General features: G+C 43.0%; 1 protein-coding gene across 2 annotated transcripts; it reads left to right on the forward strand.

The window, feature by feature from the left end:
• On the forward strand, positions 1-26,256 carry LOC126600990 (protein EMBRYO SAC DEVELOPMENT ARREST 30-like). Of its 2 annotated transcripts, XM_050267684.1 has the most exons (11): positions 1-288; positions 484-736; positions 836-920; positions 1,223-1,293; positions 1,372-1,460; positions 1,555-1,798; positions 2,150-2,262; positions 23,239-23,329; positions 23,808-23,936; positions 24,872-25,425; positions 25,514-26,256. In XM_050267684.1, the coding sequence occupies exons 2-11, from the start codon at positions 569-571 to the stop codon at positions 25,953-25,955; spliced, it is 1,986 nt and encodes a 661-aa protein (XP_050123641.1). In that variant the 5' UTR covers positions 1-288; positions 484-568; the 3' UTR covers positions 25,956-26,256. The 2 variants fall into 2 exon arrangements, with proteins under 2 accessions (XP_050123641.1, XP_050123642.1); XM_050267685.1 differs by lacking the exon at positions 1,555-1,798 and having other exon boundaries at positions 1,398-1,460.
• The last annotated feature ends 61 nt before the right edge of the window (positions 26,257-26,317 follow it).

Genomic DNA, 26,317 nt, shown 5'->3' on the forward strand with positions numbered 1-26,317 from the left:
GGAGTAGGAATCCGAGTGAGAAGAAACACACACTCTGACACCCACGACAAAACACAAAATTCCTTCCTTTCTTCCAAATTTCCAGTTCCATTTTACATTTTACAAATTTACCGCACAAAATCTAAAACCCTTTTCCCTTTCGGATTTTCTTTCACCCAAAGCTTCACTCCACACCACCAGATTCGTTGATACCCCTCCTCTGCTTTCTGTTTGTTTCCCGAGAAAGTTTTTCCATGTTCAATTTTTTATTGTTCAGATTTGGATTAACTAATGGCCCCTGCTTCCGAGGTTCGTTGACTTAACTTACGATTTTCTCAATCTTTGATCTTTGATAATCTGGTGGTACAATAGTTCAGATCGTTTGATTCGAAATTTGACTTTTTTTTTTTTTTATATTATTGATTCATTGTTTTAGCTCAAAAGGGTTGTCTTTGTTTTCTTGGTTAATTGAATTATGATTGTTGATTGTTGATTTTTGAGTAGGAAAATCATGGAGTTGAAATTGGATTTGGAATGTGACGTTTGATTGGGGAAAGTGGAATTCTTGTTGTGTGCTTGATGAGCCAAGATGCTGTTCAAATCTAAGATAAAATGGGTTGCTCTCTTTGTCCTCGTTTTATCTTTTGCATCATTGCTTCGGCACATCTCTATAGCAAGATTTTCGACTGTCGATTTAGTCCAGTATAGCGCATTGACCGCATTCCATAACGATTTCGATTCTATCTCTGGGAGGCAGGTGAGATTTTGAGTCATTTCTCTGCCCATCATGCGTGTATTTCGAGTGTATGTTCTTGGTTGTCTTGATGGGCTTCTTTTGTTTTTTACAATCATGCAGAGTGTTCCTAATAAGAAGCTATGGGGGCCTGTGAAGACCCTGCAGTCTTTTCAGCCTTATGCCAACCCCCGAGGCAACTATCCTGGTGATCATCTTGCTCTGTTTCTTGCATTTGTGTATTTTCTTAGTTTGTTCGTTTCTAGGTTTATCATATTCTTGCATGGTATAGTTTATGAATTTGACAATTTGAACCCATTGGTGAATCCATTCCCTCGCATGCATGACCAAACACATTTTGTAGTCTCGAAGCTAATGGTAACTGTTATCTTTGTTATACTGAATTTGAATTGAGTTCCCTCATTCTATGTTCTTTTTTGTCACTGGAGGATTTGATAACCTTGAACCATTCATATTTTAGTTGATTGAATACTTTTATCTTTTTTACAGTTCCAAATGAACAGAGCAATGGCTTCATTTATGCAAAAATATTTGGTGGATTTGGAAAGATAAGATCTACGGTAAGATTTGTCAAATATGTGAAAGTGATTCTGTGATAATTTGTATGTGGTGTTCATAAATCTTTGTTAATTTTCTAGATCTGTGATCTGGTCACCATATCCAGGCTTCTAAATGCTACTCTTGTCATTCCAGACATTCAAGAAAGTACTCGCTCAAAAGGCATCAGGTTCTTTTTTAGTTTGCTACTTCTTTTATGCCAGTTTGCTGCGATCATATGATTCATTGCTTCTTATCTCTTTTGTTTTTTATGACTTTGCCAGCTCTCGTTTCAAGAGTTTTACATATCTCTACGATGAGGTGCACTTTATAGCATCTCTAAAAAACGACATAGTCATTGTGAAGAGTCTGCCAGATAATCTGAAGGCAGCAAGGAAAAGAAATGAATTCCCTTCTTTTAGACCCAAGAATTCAGCTTCTCCAAATTTTTATATCAAAGAAGTCCTACCAAAGTTAAAGAAAACCAAAGTTATCGGCTTGATCATTGCTGATGGTGGATGTCTGCGGGTAGCTGATTTTCTACTAGTTTAATAGTATAGCCTATTTCAAAATGTCATCTGCTTGAGAAAATATGCATATTCTGTTAACATTTATAACCACATATTGTCATACTCTTTTTTGCGCTAGAACTGTCACCTATGAACCATTGTCTATGAAAATAAATAAATGTTATCTAAGAACCACTTAAACATTCATTCTCTGTCGCTTTCCTATTGATTGATAGGGATCATTCCTTCGTATATGATTATGTCAGTAGTGAGTCTGTTTTGTTTCTTTTCACTTAGTGATTTCTGTGTTACAAGCATGCATGCTTGACAATTAAGTTTAAGTGTTGATGCAATATAATCCTATTTTCAGTCAATCCTTCCACCAAACATGGCTGAGTTTCAAAGACTTAGATGCAGGGTTGCCTTCCATGCACTTCAATTCAGGCCAGAAATTCAAATGCTTGGACACAAGATGGTGGAGAGGTATGAATCTAGCAACGCACCTTTTTTCCTGAAGATTTGAACCGATAGAGTGATATTGGTGTTTAGAGAACTTGATTAGTATAGACTGCTCTTAGACCATCTGATGCAAGATGTTTTTAATTAAATAGATTTTATTTGAAGGTTACGGTTGAGTTGGAAAGATTAGGTAATAGATAGAGTTAACTGGAGGGATAGAGTTAACCAGAAGGATGGAGTCAACAGGAGGGGTCGAGTTATGGAGTAAGGAAATTTTATCTTTGAAAGTCTTAGGTCTGGCTTTCTACAAATTGGATGGAAGTTTGTATAAGGAAAATGGAAACTATAAGCCTAATGGATATGCCTAGGTTTTCCAAGCAGTCAAAGTGAACACATCCTCTTAAAGAGGTTCAAAGGCCACGTGAAGTTTCCTATAATATCCGCTAGTGTGGTCATATTCTTCTGGGAAGGGGTGAGGTTTTGGTTTTTGCTTGGGGATTGATTCTATCTCATCAGAGTTTAGGGATTATTACTTTTGTATATATTACTAGATTAGAAGGCAGTTATGTGATTATTTTGTATCATAGCTTTTATTTATGTAGCTTCTGTAGATGATGGATCTTTATTAGTTTCCTTTTTTTTTTTTTTTTTTTTTTTTTTGAGAAGAAACGATAACACTTTTGTTTGTACCATACTTGACTAATCCCGAAACTACTGAGCACCGGTCAACGTTATACCGTCAAGGACCCAGAAGAGTTTCCCTTCAACCAGAAGGCCAATCACAATGCGACACGTGTCGACATCAGAAGCCAATCACAACACGACATGTGTCAATATTAGAACAAAACTAGAAACTCTCTTCTATAAATAGAGATCATTCTCCCACAATAATCTCTAATGTCATTTTGTACTAAACTATTCACTAGAACTCACTAAACCAGAGCTTGAACCTATGTATTTGTGTAAACCCTTCACAATTAATGAGAACTCCTCTACTCCGTGGACGTAGCCAATCTGGGTGAACCACGTACATCCTGTGTTTGCTTCTCTGTCTCTATTCATTTACGTACTTATCCTCACTAGTGACCGAAGCAACCAAGCGAAGGTCACAAAACCTGACACTTTCTGTTGTACCAAAGTCTTCGCTGATTTTGTGCATCAACATTTGGCGCCGTCTGTGGGAAACGACACTTATTCCCACTCTCTTCAGCTTTGTCAAGCTGGTTTCCACCGCTCGTACACTCTCTTTTGGCCAAGCATCTCTCGCTGATATGGGGAGCGAAAGAAGCCACAGCACACAGAATGACACCCCTGCTGGACCTAGTATGAAGCAACGAAAGCAGGAAGGAAATAGAGTTACTCTTCAAGCTAAAGTCGATGAGCTAGAGGTTCAGAACAACAAGATAGCGATGAAGAATGAAGTCCTCCAGGAACAATATGAAAAACTTTTCGAGATGCTTCACGAGGCTAGGCAGGCTCAAACACACAAGCTCGTCGCCCCTGTCGAGGTCAACAATCAACTGAATGCCCCCCAACACGGAGGGTCGCCGATATCCGACACGGACATCCCTGATAGGGATCGAGCTACACATCAATGTGATAATCAACATGAGACTTCTCTCAACCCAGCTGCTTCAACCCGAAGCAGGAGAAGTAGAGGAAAACACCTCATCACAGAGGATGTGGAAGGATCAAAAGCTGTCTATCGCGATTGTCGAGACTTCCTAAAGCAACGTCGAGAGAATCCCATCCACATAAGCTCGAAGATCAATGACCCAAGGGTTTCTGAAAGACTCGGTCCTCTTCCACGACCCAGGCCAGCCGCCAATCTAGAGAAGGGGCAACAAGTCCCAGAAGAATATGAAGGTACTGGGGACTCGGAAACATTCCGACATACTCACTCTAGAAGTCAGTGTGGCGAGTCCAGAGAAAGATCACGCTATCTTGATCAAACTTTCCTACTTCCAAGAGGCGATGGGGACTTAAAGAAGAAAACTTCAGTGGTGCACGACTCCACTCAGGACCCCCTTGTCCTGCAGCTCCTTGAGGAAGTAAACAAGCTGAAGGCTGAACGTCAAGCCGAGATACCTGACTGGAACCAACCCAGGCCTGGCCCTCTCACAAGAAGGATCCTCAACACTCCCCTCCAAGCGAAGACAAAGCAGAAGCTTGACTTACAGCTCTATACTGGAAGGGAAGACCCGATTGAACACCTTAACCTCTTTGAGTCCACCATGGTATACCGGGGACACACCGACGAAGAACGGTGCCTTCTCTTCCCCTCCACCCTCTCTGGCGGAGCTTTAAACTGGTATTGCCGTCTTCCACCTGAGACAGTAGACTCATTTGAAGAGTTGAGAAAGCTGTTTGTCTCTCAACACATCTTCCAGACCGATCGCTTGCATTCCGCAGATGACTTGTACACTATTCACCAGAAGCCGGACGAGTCATTACGAAAGTACGCTGGCCGCTTCAGCCATGAGTATTCTCGCTGCGCTGAGGCAGATGACAAGACCGCCCTCAAGGCTTTCACTGCAAGCTTACGTGACTGTTTCTTCAAGTACATGATCAATGCCAACACTTGGAAGACTTACTCTGAGGTGATGACACAAGCTTACAACCATGCCTCTGCCGAGGCAAGGACATATCAAGGGAAACCCCCTACAGTCACCCCTTATCAGCAAGTAGGGAGTGGAGGCCAGATCCAACCGAATGAAAAGACCTCAACCTTCCAAATGGTAGCAGCACACCCCCTGCCTCATTTAATGCTTCGCCAAGTCAGCAGACATATCAATCTCAGGGCAAAAGGAAGGACTTCCATCCTCACCAATCTCATTTTAATAAAAAGAACAAGGGGCACTATCGCGATAACTCAGGATATCGTCACAATAATGCCCGTCCCCAGGCAGTCAACGCAGTGGGCCAATCACGTGTCAAGACAGGCCCTACCCCGAGGTATGAGACATACACCTCTTTGAATGCTACATGTGCTGCCATCTACCCCAGTATAGCTCACCTGATACCAAAGCCAAAGCCAAGACAGCCAGATTACAAGTCCACGAAGAACACGGGCATGTTTTGCTGCTACCACGAGTATAATGGCCATGATAGTGAGAAGTGCATTATCCTCCGTGACCATATTGAAGCTTTGGCACGTGAAGGAAAAATTGATCAGTTCCTCCTTCACCCTCCAAGGGATAACCGTAACCAACGCCAGGTGAATGTGATATATTCCATAAGCGGCGGCACACCCATGTCTGAATCTTCCAATAGGGCCATGAAAAGCAGTGAACGAACTTTGAGACCTGGCCATCAAGTGTTTCACGTGGAAGACATCAGAGGAGGCAAGTATCAAAAGCCTAACTGGGATCCAATATGTTTCTACCCTGAGGAAGAAAGAGGTATCATCTACCCTCACAATGACCCGCTGATCGTGGAAGCTCACATAGCAAATTTTGATGTGAAACGAATCCTGATAGACACAGGTGCTTCAGTCAATATCATGTTTGCTGAAGCTTTCAAGACACTTAATGTAGCTGAACACTTGCTCGATCGCTCGATTTCTCCTCTGATAAGCTTCTCTGGCGATATCGTGCAACCTTTAGGGAGTATACACTTACCCTTCACCATTGGTACAGGCCCCTACACAGCTACTATTACCACTAACTTCCTAGTGGTCAACTGCCCGACGGCATACAATGTCATCTTTGGGCGCACAGGCATCAATGATCTCAAGGCCATGGTATCCACACATATGTTGTTGATGAAGTTTCCAACCCCTTTCGGCAATGGGTACATCAGGGGAGATCAACTTAGTGCTCGATCATGTTACAACACTTCAGTCAAACAACAACACCTGCCTGTCCCCAAGGAGACTCTCTTTATACATAACCAAGTCGTAAAGACCAGTCCAGATGAATCCAACTCGGGTCTTCAGGATGGCAACAGTCAACCCGACGACCCTCGAGATGACTCATTCACCCAGCAAGCACAACCCGCTGAAGAGTTAGAGAAGATCTCTATCTCCAAAGACCATCCAGACCGCATGGTGAATATTGGCACCACTTTGTCACCACCCCTTCGGTTGTCGTTGATCTCCTTTTTGCAAGAGAACGTCGAGGTCTTCGCTTGGTCATATAAAGATATGCCGGGCATCTCTCCCGATATCATCTGTCACCACTTGAGTATTGATCCCAAGACCAAACCAGTAAAACAGAAGCGAAGATCGTATGATGTTGAACGATACGAGGCGATGAAAGCAGAAGTTGAAAAACTCAAGGACATAAGCTTCGTCCGTGAAGTCAATTACCCAAACTCAAGGACATAAGCTTCGTCCGTGAAGTCAATTACCCAACATGGGTAGCAAATGTTGTCCTTGTTAAGAAAAATCCGACCAAGGAAAGTCTCCTGCTTCAAAAGGTCTTGTGGAGAATGTGTGTCGACTACACCGACCTAAACAAAGGATGCCCGAAGGATAGTTTCCCCCTTCCTCTCATTGATAGACTTATAGACTCTACGGCAGGGTGTGAGCTCTTGAGCTTCATGGACGCTTATTCAGGATACAACCAAATCCTCATGAACCTCTCAGACTAAGAACACACGGCCTTCACTACTGACAGGGGACTATATTGCTATAAAGTCATGCCTTTCGGCCTAAAGAATGCAGGAGCAACTTATCAGAGACTGGTCAATTCAATGTTCGCCGAACAAATTGGGAAGAGCATGGAAGTTTACGTTGATGATATGCTAGTCAAAAGCAAACATGCTGACCAACACATCACCAACCTATATGAAACTTTCACCATTCTAAAGAGGTATCGAATGAGGTTGAACCCCAACAAATGTGCTTTCGGCGTGGGCTCTGGCAAATTCTTAGGCTTCATGATTAGCCAACGAGGCATTGAAGCTAACCCTGAAAAGATCAAAGCAATCCTCGACATGAAAGAGCCAATAACTTCAAAAGACATCCAAAGCCTTACTGGCAAGGTGGCAGCCTTAACCAGATTCATCTCTAAGGCCACAGACAGATGTGCTCCTTTCTTCAAAGCACTCAAGGGAAATAAGAAGTACATTACATGGACGGAGGAATGTGCCAAGGCATTCAGGAACCTCAAAGAGTACATGAGTAAAGCCCCTCTGCTCTCCAAACCAGAAGTTGGTGACACTCTCATCATCTATCTATCGGTTTCGGCTTCAGCAGTCAGTTCTGTTCTTATTCGAATGGACAGTGGTGTCGAACGGCCCGTCTACTACGCTAGCAAGGCCCTACAAGATGCGGAGACACGATACTCCAACATTGAGAAATTAGCTCTAGCATTGGTCATGTCTGCTCGGAAACTTCGCCCTTATTTCCAAGCACACGCCATCATCGTGCTTACCAATCACCCTCTTCGACAGATACTCCAGAGTCCTGACACGTCTGGACGAATGACCAAATGGGTGATAGCATTGGGTGAGTTTGACATCTCCTACCAACCAAAACCAGCCGAAAAAGGTCAAGCAGTAGCAGATTTCATCGCCGACTTCACATATCCTGTTGACATTGCTTCTACACCTGAAGCAGTAGCTTCATTACCATCGGAAGCTCAGAAAGTAGAATTAACGACCCCAGCATGGAGTCTGTATGTTGATGGCTCATCCAACCAACAGAGCTGCGGAGCAGGATTAGTCCTCACTACCCCCGACAAAGTGGCGATGGAATACGCTCTTCGTTTCAAATTCAAGGCATCGAACAACGAGGCCGAATACGAAGCCCTTCTAGCAGGCTTGCGTTTGACCAAACACCTTGGGGTTAAACGAATTGATATCTTCAGTGACTCCCAATTAGTGGTCAACCAAGTCACAAACAACTTTGATGCTAAGGATAGCTCCATGGCAGCATATCTTGCGCAAACGCGACTTTTGCTCAAGCACTTCCACTACCAGATCACCCAAGTTCCTCGAGCGGCAAACAGTCATGCAGACGCTTTGGCTCGCCTCGCCTCGGCAGTGGAAGACAAGATTGGGAGAAAAATTCATGTCGAATTGTTGGCAGAACCAAGCACCATGGTCGCGGAGGTGTACAATTTACAACAAGAAGATAGTTGGATCACCCCAATTTATAAATTCCTTGCTCATGGCACCCTCCCAATTGACAAAGTCCAAGCTAAGCAGATTCGATACAAGTCTGCCCGCTACCTGATCATTAATGACCAACTCTACAAGCGCGGTTTCACCCTGCCATACCTAAGATGCCTTACACCTGCGGAGGCGGAAATTGTCCTTCGGGAAATACATGAAGGAGTCTGCGGAGATCATGCTGGGTCTCGATCCCTAGCTCACAAGACTTTTCGCCAAGGATACTATTGGCCAACACTCCACCAAGATGCCATCAGAATATCTCGCTCATGTGATAAGTGTCAACGCTACGCAACTATCCCTCACTCCCCTCCCGAGCCGCTCACTCCTATGATCAGCCCTTGGCCCTTCGCCCAATGGGGACTTGATTTGATCGGCCCAATGCCTGCAGGGAAAGGCAAGGTCCGCTATGCAATCGTTGCAGTTGACTACTTCACAAAGTGGGCTGAAGTAGAACCCTTGGCAACCATTACTGAGGGAAAAATAGAAGACTTCGTATGGAAGAACATCCTCTGCAGATTCGGCATTCCCAATGCGATAGTCACGGACAATGGGCGGCAGTTCGACAACAAGAAGTTCAAGATGTTCTGCTCTAAGTTCAACATCAACTTATGTTTTGCCTCTCCAGCCCATCCCCAGTCTAACGGACAAGTCGAGGCCGTTAACAAAATAATCAAGCGCACTCTGAAAACTAGCTTGGACAAAGCTAAAGGTTGTTGGCCAGAATTCGTACCCCAAGTCCTTTGGTCATACCGCACTTCATATCGGACTTCCACAGGAGAAACTCCATTCTCACTTGCTTTTGGTACAGAAGCAGTTGTCCCGGTTGAGCTTGAGCAAGCAACATACCGAATCCAGAACTACATACAGAGTGAGAACGACAAGCAACTCACCCTCAACCTGGATCTAGTCGAGGAACACAGAAATCAGGCTCACCTGAGGAATGTCGCCTACAAGCAGCGCATCTCTAACTACTACGACTCAAGGGTCAAACCTCGCTCATTCAAAGTGGGAGACTAGGTACTGAAGAAAAGATTACTCTGTGATAGAGTCCCGAGTGAAGGAACACTCAGTCCTAACTGGGACGGACCGTTCGAGGTCGTCTGCATCAGTCGCCCTGGCTCCTACAAGCTCAGAAACTCCGACGGCAAGACCCTTGGCCATCCATGGAATGCTGACCACTTGAAGTACTATTACAAATAAGACTCACATTGTACAAGTGTTAAGCTACAGCCGTTCGGCATCCTATGTAACAAAGACCATTTGGTATGAATTCAATAAAGAGGTGATTTAGCCAACTCGGCCATAAACTCTTTTCCATTCTGAGCAATGAAACACTCAAGTGTTGAAGCTTCAACGCAAATGTTTCCAATACAAAACAAAATCTAAGTATGTGTCAACAAGACTATACAAAGGATCTACATCATACATTCCAACACATTCATACATAAACATCATACATTCCAACACATTCATACATAAACATCATACATTCCAACACATTCATGCATAAACATCATACATTCCAACACATCCATACATAAGCCAACTGTGCTTCGAAAGGGTTCAACACACTTTGTGTCATTCGACATTTGCCACAATGTGCCTCGACACCTTGCCCTTATTCTCACCAACTAGGTGATGAAGGAACTCACCTTCGTACCACCAACTAGGTGATGAAATGTACAACCCGTACTCTAATATTATTTGGAAACTTGCCACCCTTATCACCAATTAGGTGAAGAAGGAACTCATCTTCATGCCACCAACCAGGTGATGAAATGTACAACGCGTACTTTCCTTCATGCCACCAACCAGGTGATGAAATGTACAACGCGTACTCTCCTTCATGTCACCAACCAGGTGATGAAATGTGATGAAAGGTGATTAAGGAATTCACATTCGTACCACCAACCACGTGATGAAAGCAACCTACCATTCATTCCATTAACTAGAAGACGAGTGGTACAACTTGTACATGTGAACTCCTAGCATTCACAAATAATCAAAAACCATCAAGCTTTACAACTCAACTAGGGGAGCACTTATGCCTAACAAGAGCTATAGTCACCAACAAAGTCTTATTGCAAGCCAACAATGGCTTCAATGCATGGTATACGAAGATCAAGCTCTTCAGCCCTCTTGCATCTGCTTCAGACATTTCTCCTCTGTAACAATGCAAACACTACAACTCATAGAACGCTTCAAACGCTTTTGATCAAGACTGTTCGAAGCAAATTCAATTTATATGGTTCATCCAAACCTTCGACTACTACAAGATGTGGTTTGCATCACAATCTCTCGCTTAACAGTATGGAAGCAAAATTTGTATACGTTGTCTCTCCCACATTTTCAAATTTCTAGTTTTCCCAAAAAAAAAAAAAAAAAAAAAAAAAAAAGAAGAGGAAATTGGAAATTGGGAAATTCAACAAAAGCTTCATCAATGGAGGACAAATATCAATCTCAAAAGCTTCGTACTATGTTCATCAAGATAGTGTGAAGCACAATCAATTTATGATGCCAACAAAAGCTTCATCAATGGAGGACAAGTATCAATCTCCAAAGCTTCGCACTATGTTCATCAAGATAGTGCGAAGCACAATCAATTTATGGTGCCAACAAAAGCTTCATCAATGGAGGACAAGTATAAATCTCCAAAGCTTCGCACTATGTTCATCAAGATAGTGCGAAGCACAATCAATTTATGGTGCCAACAAAAGCTTCATCAATGGAGGACAAGTATCAATCTCCAAAGCTTCGCACTATGTTCATCAAGATAGTGCGAAGCACAATCAATTTATGGTGCCAACAAAAGCTTCATCAATGGAGGACAAGTATCAATCTCCCAAGCTTCGCACTATGTTCATCAAGATAGTGCGAAGCACAATCAATTTATGGTGCCAACAAAAGCTTCACCTATAAAGCTTCAACCCCAAAGCTTCACCTATAAAGCTTCAACACAAAGCTTCACCTATCAAGCTTCACCTATAAAGCTTCAAACATAAAGCTTCACCTATCAAGCTTCACCTATCAAGCTTCAACCCCAAAGCTTCACCTATAAAGCTTCAAACACAAAGCTTCACCTATAAAGCTTCAACACAAAGCTTCACCTATCAAGCTTCACCTATAAAGCTTCAAACATAAAGCTTCACCTATCAAGCTTCACCTATCAAGCTTCAACCCCAAAGCTTCACCTATAAAGCTTCAAACACAAAGCTTCACCTATAAAGCTTCAACACCAAAGCTTCACCTATAAAACTTCACCTATCAAGCTTCAACCCCAAAGCTTCACCTACAATACCAAATTTCAACACCAAAACACATAAAAGCTTCACACACTCTTCATCAAGATAGTGCGAAGCTAATTCCAGTGGAGCTGAATTTTGGACATCTTATAGTTCTTGAGCAGATGAACAACTTTCACGAAGGAAATTTTTCTATTTGAGCCACACCAAAAGGAATCTTGGTGGTGGAATGAGGAGGTACAAACAAAGGTGAAGGCTAAGAAGGAATGTTGTAAAGCCTTATACAAGGAGAGGACCGATGAAAATGGTGAAAGGTATAGAAAAGCGAAGCAAGAGGCGAAGAAAGCTGTCAGAGAAGCTAAGTTAGCGGCTTACGACGATATGTATAAACGACTAGATACCAAAGAAGGAGAGTTGGATATCTATAAACTATCTAGAGCAAGGGAAAAGAAGACAAGAGACCTAAACCAAGTGAGGTGCATCAAGGATGAGGATGGAAAGGTTCTTGCTACAGAGAACGCGGTTAAAGACAGATGGAGAGGTTATTTTCATAATCTTTTCAATGAAGGACATGAAATGAGTGCTTCTTTAGGGGAGTTGAGTAACTCAGAAGAGTGTAGAAACTACTCTTTTTATCGTCGAATCCGGAAGGAAGAAGTGGTTGTAGCTTTGAAGAAGATGAAGCATAAAAAAGCAATAGGCCCAGACGATATACCAATCGAAGTGTGGAAACTTTTGGGAGAGACAGGTATAACATGGCTCACTGACCTTTTCAATAGGATTTTGAAAACGAAGAAGATGCCAAATGAGTGGCGAACGAGCACTTTGGTGCCTATCTACAAGAATAAGGGCGACGTACAAAATTGCATGAACTATAGGGGTATTAAGCTAATGAGTCATACAATGAAGCTCTGGGAGAGAGTCATTGAGCATAGATTGAGGCAAGAGACACGGGTTTCGGACAACCAATTCGGGTTCATGCCAGGGCGCTCAACCATGGAGGCAATCTATCTCTTACGAAGATTGATGGAAAGATATAGAGATGGGAAAAAGGATTTACACATGGTCTTTATAGATTTGGAAAAAGCGTATGATAGGGTCCCAAGAGACATTCTTTGGAGGATTTTAGAGAAGAAAGGAGTACGAGTAGCATATATCCAAGCTATAAAGGATATGTATGAAGGAGCAAAGACTGCCGTAAGAACTCATGAAGGACAAACCGAAAGCTTTCCCATAACTGTAGGATTACATCAAGGCTCATCCTTAAGTCCTTACCTTTTTGCGTTGGTAATGGATGAGTTAACAGGACATATTCAAGATGATATTCCTTGGTGTATGCTTTTCGCAGACGATATAGTGTTGATAGATGAAACTCAGGAAGGGGTAAATGCAAAGCTTAACCTTTGGAGAGAAGTGTTGGAATCTAAAGGTCTTCGCCTAAGCCGATCAAAGACAGAATATATGGAGTGCAAGTTCAGTGCAAATGGAGGCCAAAACGAGTTAGGGGTGAGGATCGGAGATCAAGAAATACCAAAGAGCGACCGTTTTCGTTACCTAGGATCTATCTTGCAAAAGAACGGAGAATTAGATGGAGATCTCAACCATAGAATACAAGCTGGATGGATGAAGTGGAAGAGTGCATCCGGTGTGTTATGTGACCGCCGTATGCCACTGAAGCTCAAGGGAAAATTTTATAGGACGGCAATAAGGCCGGCGATGCTGTATGGCACAGAATGTTGGGCGGTGAAACATCAGCACGTACACAAAATGGGTGTAGCGGAGATGAGGATGCTTCGTTGGATGTGTGGGCACACGAGAAAGGATAAGATTAGGAATGAGGATATCCGGGGTAAAGTAGGAGTAGCCGAAATTGAAGGAAAGATGAGAGAAAATCGGTTACGGTGGTTTGGACATGTGCAAAGAAGGCCTACTGACGTTCCGATTAGAAGATGCGACTATGGGACAGAGGTTCAGGGCCGAAGGGGTAGAGGAAGACCTAGGAAAACTTTGGAAGAGACTCTAAGAAAAGACTTAGAGTACTTGGATCTAACGAAGGACATGACACATGATCGAGCACAATGGCGTTCTAAGATTCATATAGCCGATCCCACCCAGTGACTTGGATTTTCCAAGTCTCCAACCGAGAAGTTTTCCTCACTCGGAAAATTAAGGGAACACTACCCCAACCTACATGCTCCACTCAGAAAGCTTCAACATACAAGCTTCAACAAAAGAAAATTCAAAGAACTTAGCGAATAAGGCTTTGGTGTATTTAACACAATACGTTGAAATGAAGGAAAGCTTATTTATTGATATCCCCGATAAGCTACAAATATGTACATATACATGAGTCAAAATAAACACACAAGAGGGAGCCTTCACAAAGGTTGCTTAGGAGAAGTCTCAGCAGTCGGTAGAGCCTCAGAAAGAGAAGGCACCGGAGGGGGATCATTTGGAGCCTCAGTACTGGACAGAACCCTAGAAGGAGGAGGCATCAGAGGTTGATCATTTGGAGCTTCATTACGCGGTACAGCCCCAGAAGACGAAGGCAATAAATGCCTTTGGAACAAACCCACAAATCTCTGATGATCAAGTAAAACCTGACCATCAGTTTCCTTCATCTGGTCAAGCTTCCTCTTCATGTTTGTAGCATAGTCATGTGCGAGCCGGTGCAACTGTTTATTCTCATGCTTGAGCCCTCTAATCTCCTGTTTGAGACTCATCACTTCAGCCGCCAATGATTCAACTTGGCGGGTTCGAGCAAATAGGCGTTGGGCCATATTAGACACAGAACCTGCACACTGAACACTGAGAGCCAGCGAATCCTTAACAGCTAACTCATCAGACCGTTTGGAAAGTAGTCTGTTATCTTTGGGAGTGAGAAGGTTCCTGGCCACCACCGCAGCGGTCATATCATTCTTCATCACGGAATCCCCAACGGTAAGAGGACCAGTGGGGGAGACGAAGGATGGACGCCATATGTTGTCTGGAGAAGGCGGGGCTGCCTCTTCAACAAGGTTCAAGTCAAAACGACGGTCGGAGGGGCCAGACATTTTCAAAGGTGTTGAAGAGAGAAGAGGTCGGACAAATCAAGATCTTAGAAGTGCAAGAATGAAGCTTCTACTGGTGGAGATTCAAGTGTGCTTTGGAACTTAATGCCAGCCCCTATAAAAATCTGCACTCGACGGAGCTTCAGAAATCGAAGAGGCGCCTGCTCAGAAATCGAAGAGGCGTTTGCTTTCTCAAAAGCTGGGCTGCTTAGAGATCACGAGGGTTGATCTCAGAAATCGAAGAGGCGTTTGCTTTCTCAAAAGTTGGGCTGCTCAAAGACCACAAAGGCCGATCTCAGAAATCGAAGAGGCGCTCACTTTCTCAAAAGCTGGGCTCCCCAGAGACCACGAGGGCCGATCTCAGAAATCGAAGAGGCACCTACTTTTCCAGCCTTGTCAGCACCTGTCACACGCACACTCAGCTTTGCGGAAATTATGGGCATTCTATCGAAGACTTCTGGGGAAGTAGAAAACACATGAATCTTACTGTTCAATCACCCACTTGCCACACGCAACAATAGCTCATGGGTACCACAGAAAACTTTGCCAAAGTTCTCTGCCAAAGTTGAGCACGTGAAGCTTGCAGCTCCCACTACATCACTCTGACCAAGAAGGGTAAAAGAATAGCAAATAAACAGCACTAACAAAGTTTAAACCCATAAATTTTGAAGGTCTAGCTACCATATTATTACCCACAAGGGTAAAGGAACAGTACCACTGCTGGATAATTGGAAAGTCCCTGTGTGTCAACCTCTGTGCTTCGTGGCAAGGTAGACTAGCAAACATGCCCAACCTTTACTCACATTCGAGAAAACACTCCCAATAAGATTGCTTGCTCCAAAATCGAAGAGGCATCGTCCTCCGAATCTCGAGAGCCAGACTCCCAACATGACTACTTTCTTAAAAATCGAAGAGAAGCTTCGTGGCAAGGTAGACTAGCAAACATGCCCAACCTTTACTCACATTCGAGAAAACACTCCCAACAAGATTGCTTGCTCCAAAATCGAAGAGGCACCGCCCTCCGAATCTCGAGAGCCAGACTCCCAACATGATTACTTTCTCAAAAATCGAAGAGACGCTGCTCCCCGAATCTTCGAGAGCCAGACCCCCAGCATGATTGCTTTCTCAAAAATCGATGAGGCATCGTTCTCCGAATCAATCGAAGAGGCGCTCGCTTTCTCAAAAGCTGGGCTGCTCAGAGACCACGAGGGCCAATCTCAGAAATCGAAGAGGCACCTACTTTTCTAGCCTTGTCAGCACCTGTCACACGCACACTCAGCTTTGCAGAAATTATGGGCATTCTGTCGAAGACTTCTGGTGAAGTAGAAAGCACATGAATCTTACTGTTCAATCACCCACTTCCCACACGCAACAATAGCTCATGGGTACCACATATAACTTTGCCAAAGTTGAGCACGTGAAGCTTGCAGCTCCCACTACATCGCTCTGACCAAGAAAGGTAAAAGAATAGCAAAGAAACAGCACTAACAAAGTTTAGACACATAAATTTTGAAGGTCTAGCTACCATATTATTACCCACAAGGGTAAAGGAACAGTACCACTGCTGGATAATTGGAAAGTCCCTGTGTGTCAACCTCTGTGCTTCGTGGCAAGGTAGACTAGCAAACATGCCCAACCTTTACTCACATTCGAGAAAACACTCCCAACAAGATTGCTTGCTCCAAAATCGAAGAGGCACCGTCCTCCGAATCTCGAGAGCCAGACTCCCAACATGACTACTTTCTCAAAATTGAAGAGAGGGTAAAGGAACAGTACCATTGCTGGATAATTGGAAAGTCCCTGTGTGTCAACCTTTGTGCTTCGTGGCAAGGTAGACTAGCAAACATGTCCAACCTTTACTCACATTCGAGACAACACTCCCAACAAGATTGCTTGCTCCAAAATCGAAGAGGCACCGCCCTTCGAATCTCGAGAGCCAGACTCCCAACATGATTACTTCCTCAAAAATTGAAGAGACACTGCTCTCCGAATCTCGAGAGTCAGACCCCCAACATGATTGCTTTCTCAAAAATCGAAGAGGCATCGTTTTCCGAATCTCGAGAGCCAGATACCACAGACCATTTTTTCAAAGTGCTCTGACAGAGTTAAAACATGTGAAACTGGCAGCTCCCACTACCGTGCTATGACCAAGCAGGGTAAAGGAATAGCATTACTACTTGTTGTTAGGGAGACTCCTATATATGTCGACCTCCATCCCCAACGGACAGGCAGACCTGCAAAAATGCTCAACCCTTCATCATATCTGAGAGGGCACTCCCAACGAAGCCTTTCGAAATATTCAGCTTTCTTTCCCCCCGATAATACCTCTGCAAACAAGCTATACTAGAGCAAGAATATCTCATATCATCAGGGTTAAAAGCAAGAGTATCCCATATCATGCTTTTTCCCTGTCTTTTCCTTTGGCCTTGTTTTTACCTGCAAGACAAGGAGAAAGAGAGCAATCAGTCAGCAGTTGGAATCAAGCTTCCAGCCAGGAACTGACTGCCTGGAACCCCTTACCTGATTACTTACTTGGCATTGCTCTCGAGTACTCATCTTCAACATCTTATGTTTCCAGGGAAGATTCCGCATCTGCTTGAGGAACAGATAGGGCAAGTGCGAAGGATACAAGGAAGCATGTGGAGACAAGCGTAACAGCACACGTGCCGATACATCCATTACTCTGTCAAAAGCAAAAGTATCCCATATCAGCAGGGTGGAACGTACTCTAGATTTGATGGACTTGTTTTGACCCTCAAATTCTTCAGTCGGCCTTATACTCTGGAGGAAACCAGAAAACCCTCCAGCTCAGTTCAAGAATAAGCCTGTGGAAAGTTACTTCTTCAAAAGCAAAAGTATCTCATATCATCTCTTCTCATTTTTCTTCTCTTTATCCTTCATGCTGCTGCAAGATGGGGAGAAGGTGAACAATCAGTCGGAGCTCTGATTGCTTACCTTGTCTGTCACCTCTTTCAGCAGACCCCCTAGCTCGGCGACTTGGGGGACTCCTACTACATGGTTTGTATCGCGCTTGACCAAGCCTGAAACTACAAGTAAGCTTCAAGTGAAATTGATACATTACCTTGTGCATCTCCACCAGTTAAAGATACCACCCCTGGATGGAGGAAGAGTACTTCCAGAGAAGATGCCACATCTACCTATGAGACAGATAAGGCAAGTCAAGACGACACCACACTCCGATACTTAGAAGTTTCGTGATTACGAGATCATTCTCCCACAATATTTCCTAATGTCATTTGTACTAAATCATTCACTTGTACTCACTAAAGGAGAGCTTGAACCTATGTACTTGTGTAAACCCTTCACAATTAATGAGAACTCTTCTATTCCGTGGACGTAGCCAATCTGGGTGAACCACGTACATCTTGTGTTTGCTTTCCTATCTCTATCCATTTATATACTTATCCACACTAATGACCGGAGCAATCTAGCGAAGATCACAAAAAGCGACCGTTTTCGCTACCTAGGATCTATCTTGCAAGAGAACGGAGAATTAGATGGAGATCTCAACCATAGAATACGAGCTGGATGGATGAAGTGTAAGAATGCATCCGGCGTGTTGTGTGACCGTCGTAGGCCACTGAAGCTCAAGGGAAAATTTTATAGGACGGCAATAAGGCCAGCGATGTTGTATGGCACAGAATGTTGGGCGGTGAAGCATCAACACGTACACAAAATGGGTGTAGCGGAGATGAGGATGCTTCGTGGGATGTGTGGGCACACGAGAAAGGATAAGATTGGGAATGAGGATATCCGAGGTAAAGTAGGAGTAGCCGAAATTGTAGGAAAGATGAGAGAAAATCGGCTCCGGTGATTTGGACATGTGCAAAGAAGGCCGACTGACGCTCCGGTTCGAAGATGTGACTACGGGACAGAGGTTCAGGGCCGAAGGGGTAGAGGAAGACCTAGGAAAACTTTGGAAGAGACTCTAAGAAAAGACTTAGAGTACTTGGATCTAACGGAGGACATGACACAAAACCGAGCGCAATGGCGTTCTAGGATTCATATAACCGACCCCACTTAGTGGGAAAAGGCTTTGTTGTTGTTGTTGTTGTTGAGCGACGGAAGTTAGAGTGTTGAAGCTCCAAACATGACGGTCAGATTTCTGCAAGCTTCAAAGCTGCTGCGGTGTTTCGAAGATCTGGAAATATTCAACCGTTAGTTTGTTCTGAATTTTTGATATGTTATGGAAGAGATGATGAGGAACAACTTCCATGAAGAAAGTATGTTGATCTGAACAAGAGAAAATGGAGTTTCGAAGCTCACAACAAGTCTGACGGATTAACAGAACATTGATGAACAGTTACTCATCATACTTGAATTTCTGAAGTTGTACTACTCCGATGGATCTCAAATTTGGATATGTTGTAGTTCACAAGATAAGGAACAACTTTCATGAAGATGACTTTGCAATCTGAGCTATAGAGAATGGTGTTATCTTGCATCCACTCAGGCTGATTAGTGGAAACGAAAAGCAATTCCACCAAAGAAAAGATGAAAAAGAGAGAAAAGCTACTAATTGCACTTGATCTTGTCTAGTCAATAGCATGCAGCATCAAACACACAAAATTTGGAAATATTTTTAGATAAAGCATATACGAATGTGTGACATCGAAACAAGGATTCGTTACTTTGACAAATTAGTAACAAGCGAGACACCTCATTCGGCAACTCTCTTCGCCTGAAGACTTGGGGGACTCCCACCATATGCTACTGCACCTTGATACTCGGCAGTCTCACAACCACTCAGTGACTTGGATTTTTCAAGTCTCCAACCGAGAAGTTTTCCTCACTCGGGAAATTAAGGGAACACTACCTCAAACTATATGCTTCACTCACAAAGCTTCAACAATACAGGTTTCAACAAAAGAAAAAATTCAAAGAACTTTATGAAGAAGGCTTTGGTGTATTTAACACAATATGTTGAAATGAAGCAAAGCTTATTTATTAATATTTTCGATAAGCCACAAATATGTACATATACATGAGTCAAAATAAACAAACAAAAGGGAGCTTTCACAAAGGTTGCTTAGGGGAAGTCTCAGCAGTCGGTAGAGCCCCAGAAAGAGAAAGCACCGGAGGGTGGTTATCCGGAGCCTCAGTACTTGACAAAACCCCAGAAGGAGGAGGCATTGGAGGTTCATCATTTGAAGCTTCATTACCAGGTACAGCCCTAGAGGACGAAGGCAATAAATGCCTTTGGAACAAACCCACAAACCGCTGATGATCAAGTAAAACCTTACCATCAGATTCCTTCATCTGGTCAAGCTTCCTGTTCATGTTTGTAGCATAGTCATGGGCGAGCCGGTGCAACTGCTTATTCTCATGCTTGAGCCCTCTAATCTCCTGTTTGAGACTCATCACTTCAGCAGCCAATGATTCAACTTGGCGGGTTCTAGCAAATAGGCGTTGGGCCATATTAGACACAGAACCTGCACACTGAACACTAAGAGCCAGAGAGTCCTTAACAGCCAACTCATCAGACCGTTTGGAAAGTAGTCTGTTATCTTTGGGAGTGAGAAGGTTCCTGGCCACCACTGCAGCGGTCATATCATTCTTCATCACAGAATCCCCAACGGTAAGAGGACCAGTAGGGGATATGAAGGATGGGCGCCATATGTTGTCTGGAGAAGGCGTGGCTGTCTCTTCTCCAAGGTTCAAGTCAAAACGACGGTCGGAGGGTCCAGACATTTTCAAATGTGTTGAAGAGGGAAGAGGTCAGACAAATCAAGATCTTAGAAGTGCAAGAAATGAGCTTCTACTGGTAGAGATTCAAGTGTGCTGTGGAACTTAATGCCAGCCTCTATAAAAATCTGCACTCGACGGAGCTTCAGAAATCGAAGAGGCGTTTGCTTTCTTAAAAGCTGGGCTGCTCAGAGACCACGAGGGCCGATCTCAGAAATCGAAGAAGCACCTGCTTTTTCAGCCTCGTCAGCACCTGTCACATGCACACTTAGCTTTGCGGAAATTACGGGCAATCTGTCGAAGATTTCTGGTGAAGTAGAAAGCACGTGAATCTTACTGTTCAATCACCGCTCTCCATATGCACCATCAACTCCTCGGGTACCACATATAACTTTGTCAAAGATCTCTGACAAAGTTTAGGCACGAGAATTTCGAAGTTCCAGCTACCCTACAAACCCATAAGGGTAAAGGAACAGCACCACTGCTTGACAACTGGAAAGTCCCTATGTGTGTCGACCTCCGTGTTTTGCGGCAAGACAGGTTGGCAAGAACGTCCAACCTTTACTCACATTCGAGAAAAGACTCCCAACATAATTACTTTCTCAAAAACCGGAGTAGCACCGCTTTCCGAATCTCGAGAGTCAGATCCTCGACGGGATTGCTTGTTCGAAAACCGAAGAGGCACAACTCTCAGAACTTCGAGAGCCAGATTTCCTTAGATAAAGCTTGTCTGTAATCTTCACACGTAACATCAGCTTTCCAGATACCACATACCACTTTTTCAAAGTGCTCTGACAAAATTAAAACACGTGAAGCTGGCAGCTCCCACTACATTGCTGTGACCAAGAAGGGTAAAGGAATAGCATTACTACTTGTTATTGGGAAATCCCTATATACATTGACCTCCCTCCTCAACGGACAGGCAAACCTGCAAAAATGCTCAACCCTTTCTCGCATTCGAGAAGGCACCCTCAACATAACCTCTCGAAATACTCAGCTTTATTTCCCCCCGATAATACCTCAGCAAATAAGCCACACCAAGAACAAGAGTATCTCATATCATCAGGGTCGAAAGCAAGAGTATCCCATATCATGCTTTCTCCCTGTCTTTGTCTTTGTCCTTGTCCACACCTGCAGGACAAGGAGAAAGAGAGCAGTCAGTCGGAACCTGAAATCAAACCTCCAATTTGGAACTGACTGCCTGGAGCCTTTGCCTGGTTGCTTACTTAGCATTGCTCTCGAGTACTCATCCTTAACTGCTGTCAAGGTCACGAATTCCACCGGCAAATACCTCATGACAGTTGATCAGATATTGGCTCTTTACACTGAAGCTGCCAAGCGTGGATGAGTCACTATGAAGGAATGTTCTGAAGGACCATTTAAATGCAAAGGTTGCACACCACTTCTGCCATGCAAAAGATTGAAGCAGAAGGTTCAACGGTGAGCTGAAACAGATCACTACAGCACGACACATTTCCATACCACATTCATTATTCCGTCAACAGCAAAAGTATCCCATATCATCAAGGTCGAACGTACTCTAGATTTGATGGACTTGTTTTGACCCTCAAATTCTTGAGTCGGCCTTATACTCTGAAGGGCACCAGAAAACCCTCCAGCACAGTTCAAGAATAAGCCTGTGGAAAGTTACTTCTTCAAAAGCAAAAGTATCTCATATCATCTCTTATCCATTTGCTTCTCCTTATCCTGGCAGTTGAATGAGAGACAAGGAGAAGGAGAACAATCAACCGGAAGCCGAAGTCAAACCTCTGATCCTGGGTTGCTTACTTGGAAGTTTGACTGCTTACCTTGTCTGTCACCTCTTTCGGCAGATCTCCTAGCTCGGCGACTTGGGGGACTCCTACTATAGGGTTTGTATCGCACTTGACCAAGCCCGAAACTACAAGTAAGCTTCAAGTGAAATTGATACATTACCTTGTGCGTCTTCATCGGTTAAAGATACCACCCCTGGATGGAGGAAACGTACTTCCAGAGAAGATGCCACATCTACCTATGAGAAAGATAAGGCAAGTGAAGACGATACCACACCTCGGTACTTAGAAGTTTCGTGATTACTCAGCGGCTTGGATCTTGCAAGTCCCCAACCGAGGAGCTTCCCTCACTCGGGAACTTAGGGGAGCACTGTTTGTACCATACTTGACTAATCCCGAAACTACTGAGCACCGGTCAACGTTATACCGTCAAGGACCCAGAAGAGTTTCCCTTCAACCAGAAGGCCAATCACAATGCGACACGTGTCGACATCAGAAGCCAATCACAGCACGACACGTGTCAACATCAGAAGCCAATCACAACACGACATGTGGCAATATTAGAACAAAACTAGAAACTCTCTTCTATAAATAGAGATCATTCTCCCACAATAATCTCTAATGTCATTTTGTACTAAACTATTCACTAGAACTCACTAAACCAGAGCTTGAACCTATGTATTTGTGTAAACCCTTCACAATTAATGAGAACTCCTCTACTCCGTGGACGTAGCCAATCTGGGTGAACCACGTACATCCTGTGTTTGCTTCTCTGTCTCTATTCATTTACGTACTTATCCTCACTAGTGACCGAAGCAACCAAGCGAAGGTCACAAAACCTGACACTTTCTGTTATACCAAAGTCTTCGCTGATTTTGTGCATCAACAACTTTATTAAAATAAAAACAAGAATTAAAAAATAGTGCATAAGAAATCCACCATATAGCAAAGCTAGCTAAGACCTCTCAAATAGATCTGATTACAAGTAACAATACCTCAACAAAAATCATTTTACATGGCTTCTGGTGGACCCCGTTCACTTCTTGTAATAATTTACTTCTAAGAACTATTTTCCTTCAGTTGATCACTGTGGCTTTTATACTTCAATAGGTTACGTGCATGGGGTCAACCTTTCCTAGCGTATCATCCTGGTTTAGTGAGAGAAACCTTGGCATATCATGGCTGTGCTGAACTTTTTCAGGTAAGATGTTTTAGCCGGTTTTATCTTTGGTAGTTGTGAAAATATAAATTGTTGATCTACATGCTTAGACTTTATCATAGTATTAGAGTAATAGAACCTAAGTTTGAACCACCTCCAATTATGAAATTCCAATATTAAGTTGAGTTCCACACGTTGGTCCTTAGTGATGGAAAGAGGTTCACATGTGATGGGTGTTACAACTTAACATAATTCTGTCCAACACATACACACAGCTTAAACTTTCTGGTTACAATCTTTTTCATATCTCTGCCTGTGAAGTCTAAGTTAGTGTTAAAATGATTGTTCTCCTTTGTTCCTTGGTTAAAATCTAAGTCCGATAAAAATTCAGTTTTGGAGTTCTCTCCCTCCTCTTGAGTACAGGTGGTTTCTACCTTAAACAACTGCAAAATATTAACAGCGTGTCCATTCACTGTCATGGTTATCAAAGTTATCTTGCTAACTTGCTACTTTTCTGTAGGATGTTCACACTGAACTCATACAATATCGAAGGAAACAAATGATTAAAAAGGGCATTGTTCATGAGGAACTAAGCATAGATTCACACTTGCGTAGAGAAAATGGCTCATGCCCGCTGATGCCTGAAGAGGTAAGCTCAGTGCTAATTTGAGATCCAGCTTATGTATTTGTAAATTGTAAGTACTGTTGTGTGGCTTTTAGTCCAGCCTGATGCTTCTTTCTCGTGGTTCATTTTTTATTGTTTTGAAAATTTCACTTTTCAATGCCATAAGAATGTCTAGAAGATTAGTAGTGAACTTCAGTGCTGGTTGTGAAATTAAGCTTCCTTGGCACTCACTCAACACTGAATTGATTTGAGCAGTTCAGAAAAAGCAGAACCTCAAGCATCCTTCTATCAATTTCGCTTTTAAATATTAAATATTAACATTACAATGGGAGTGCAATTTGTGTTTCCAAAAATTTATGCTCAAGTGATAGGTTTATTAAGTCAAGGATGCAGACCAGAAAAAACAGTAGAGGATGGAATGATGCTGAGAATTTAGTTAATCCAACACCATCTAATTCATAAAAACAACTTTCGTATTTTAATTACTTGAAAATTTTATTTTAAAGGAGAAAATGATGAATAGACATCGAATAAGAGTAAGGACTGATCCTTTCTAAAGGTATCCACTCAAAATAAGGATATGTGTCACTGTGATTTCTACATTACCTCCTTGACTGGCCCTAATTGGGTCATCACCTTGACCAAAAGCATAAGATAAAAAAGGGAGGGGAGGGTAGTAGAAGGAAAGAACCTGGGCTTGAAAACCGTGTATATTATCTCAAGCTTGAGTTCTTATTCCGGGGCTTGACTCAAGCATGTTAATACGTTTGTGAACAAGCTTGTGACTAAGAATCATGGTATAAATTTGATCTTCTACTTATTGTGTCATTTTACACTGTATAATTTCAGTTTTGGTGGTGCATTGATAATGTATGGGCTCATTGATGATAATTAATAAATCAATCTATCTACATATCCGTTGTTCATTAGCTCATTTATTCTTCTTGAGACTTTCCCAGGTTGGAATTCTTCTTCGTTCAATGGGGTTTTCTCCTAAAACAATTATATATCTGGCTGGTTCTGAAACATTTGGGGGTCAACGTGTTCTGGTCCCTTTGCGTGCTATGTTTCCCAATTTAGTGGATCGCACTTCCTTGTGCAGCAATAACGAATTGGCTGATATACTTGGACCTGAAACACCTCTTCCGCAAAATCCATTTCATCCACCTCCAGCAAAAAGCGAGGAACAACTTAAAGAAGAATGGAAGAAGGCTGGTCCTAGGCCTCGGCCTCTTCCTCCACCTCCTGGTAGACCTATCTATCAACATGAAAAAGAAGGCTGGTATGGTTGGATTACTGAGACTGACATCGAACCAGACCTTTCTGCTTTGGATCTGAGAATGCAAGCACATAGACTAATTTGGGATGCTCTTGATTATATTGTCTCTGTGGAAGCAGACACATTCTTTCCTGGTTTTAACAATGATGGCAGTGGATGGCCAGATTTTTCAAGCTTGGTCATGGGACACCGTTTGTATGAGGTTGCTTCTTCTAGAACATACCGACCAGACAGGCAAGAGAAGAAAAAAAAAGAATCTAATTCGACTTTTTATATATGATTGATGATCTTGTTTAACTTTGTGTGTCCTCTTTTCGAACAGGAAAGTTGTAGCACAACTTTTCAACATGACGAGGGACAATGTCTACCATCCCAAGCATAATTGGACACTCTCAGTGCAGGAACATCTTAAGAAAAGCTTAAGTGAGGAAGGCCTTACAAGGCAATCCGTTGTGTCGAAGCCAGCCTTGTTTATTTCACACCCACTCCCCGAATGCTCTTGTAGAATGTCTTCTGCCGATGCTCCAGTTCATGTAAAAGGTAATGATGGCCGAACTGTATATGGAGGCGAAGAAGAGTGCCCGAAGTGGATGAAGCATGGTCAAGAAGTTCCTTTGGATTCAGCTGGGGAAGAGGGAGTGGAGGACAATGAATTGTCCCAGTACGGAAGTACTCTGGACGAACAACCAGAATCAAATGACAGTGACAGAACTAATGCTACTCTCTACTCTGATCAGGACGAGGAAATGGACCCGAATGACTAAAGTTGGATCTGCATACGATCCAGTTCCCATCTTTTTACTATACTGCGGCATTCAGTTTCCATCGTTTTCTACCAAAATGGAAAGGTTTGGAGGTAGAGATGACATTAACTTCACACAAGACGAGGATCGAGGACAAATCGATGCGCTTGGAGTAAGCCAATCAGAGTTTGTACACCGTTTTACTGATATAAGGTTTATATTCATAGAAAAAGTTATTACTTGTTAGATAAGCCACATGTAATTTTCTTGTAGAGAACAAATGACGAGTACACGAAATGATTCATTGCGGTCTCTCAGATAATTTTTTGTCGATACATTTCATTTCGAAAACTGTTCGCTTTCCGTTTTTGAATCATGCACTT

Source organism: Malus sylvestris, chromosome 14 (assembly GCF_916048215.2).
Source record: "Malus sylvestris chromosome 14, drMalSylv7.2, whole genome shotgun sequence".
In the NCBI taxonomy this organism is placed as follows: Eukaryota; Viridiplantae; Streptophyta; class Magnoliopsida; order Rosales; family Rosaceae; genus Malus; species Malus sylvestris.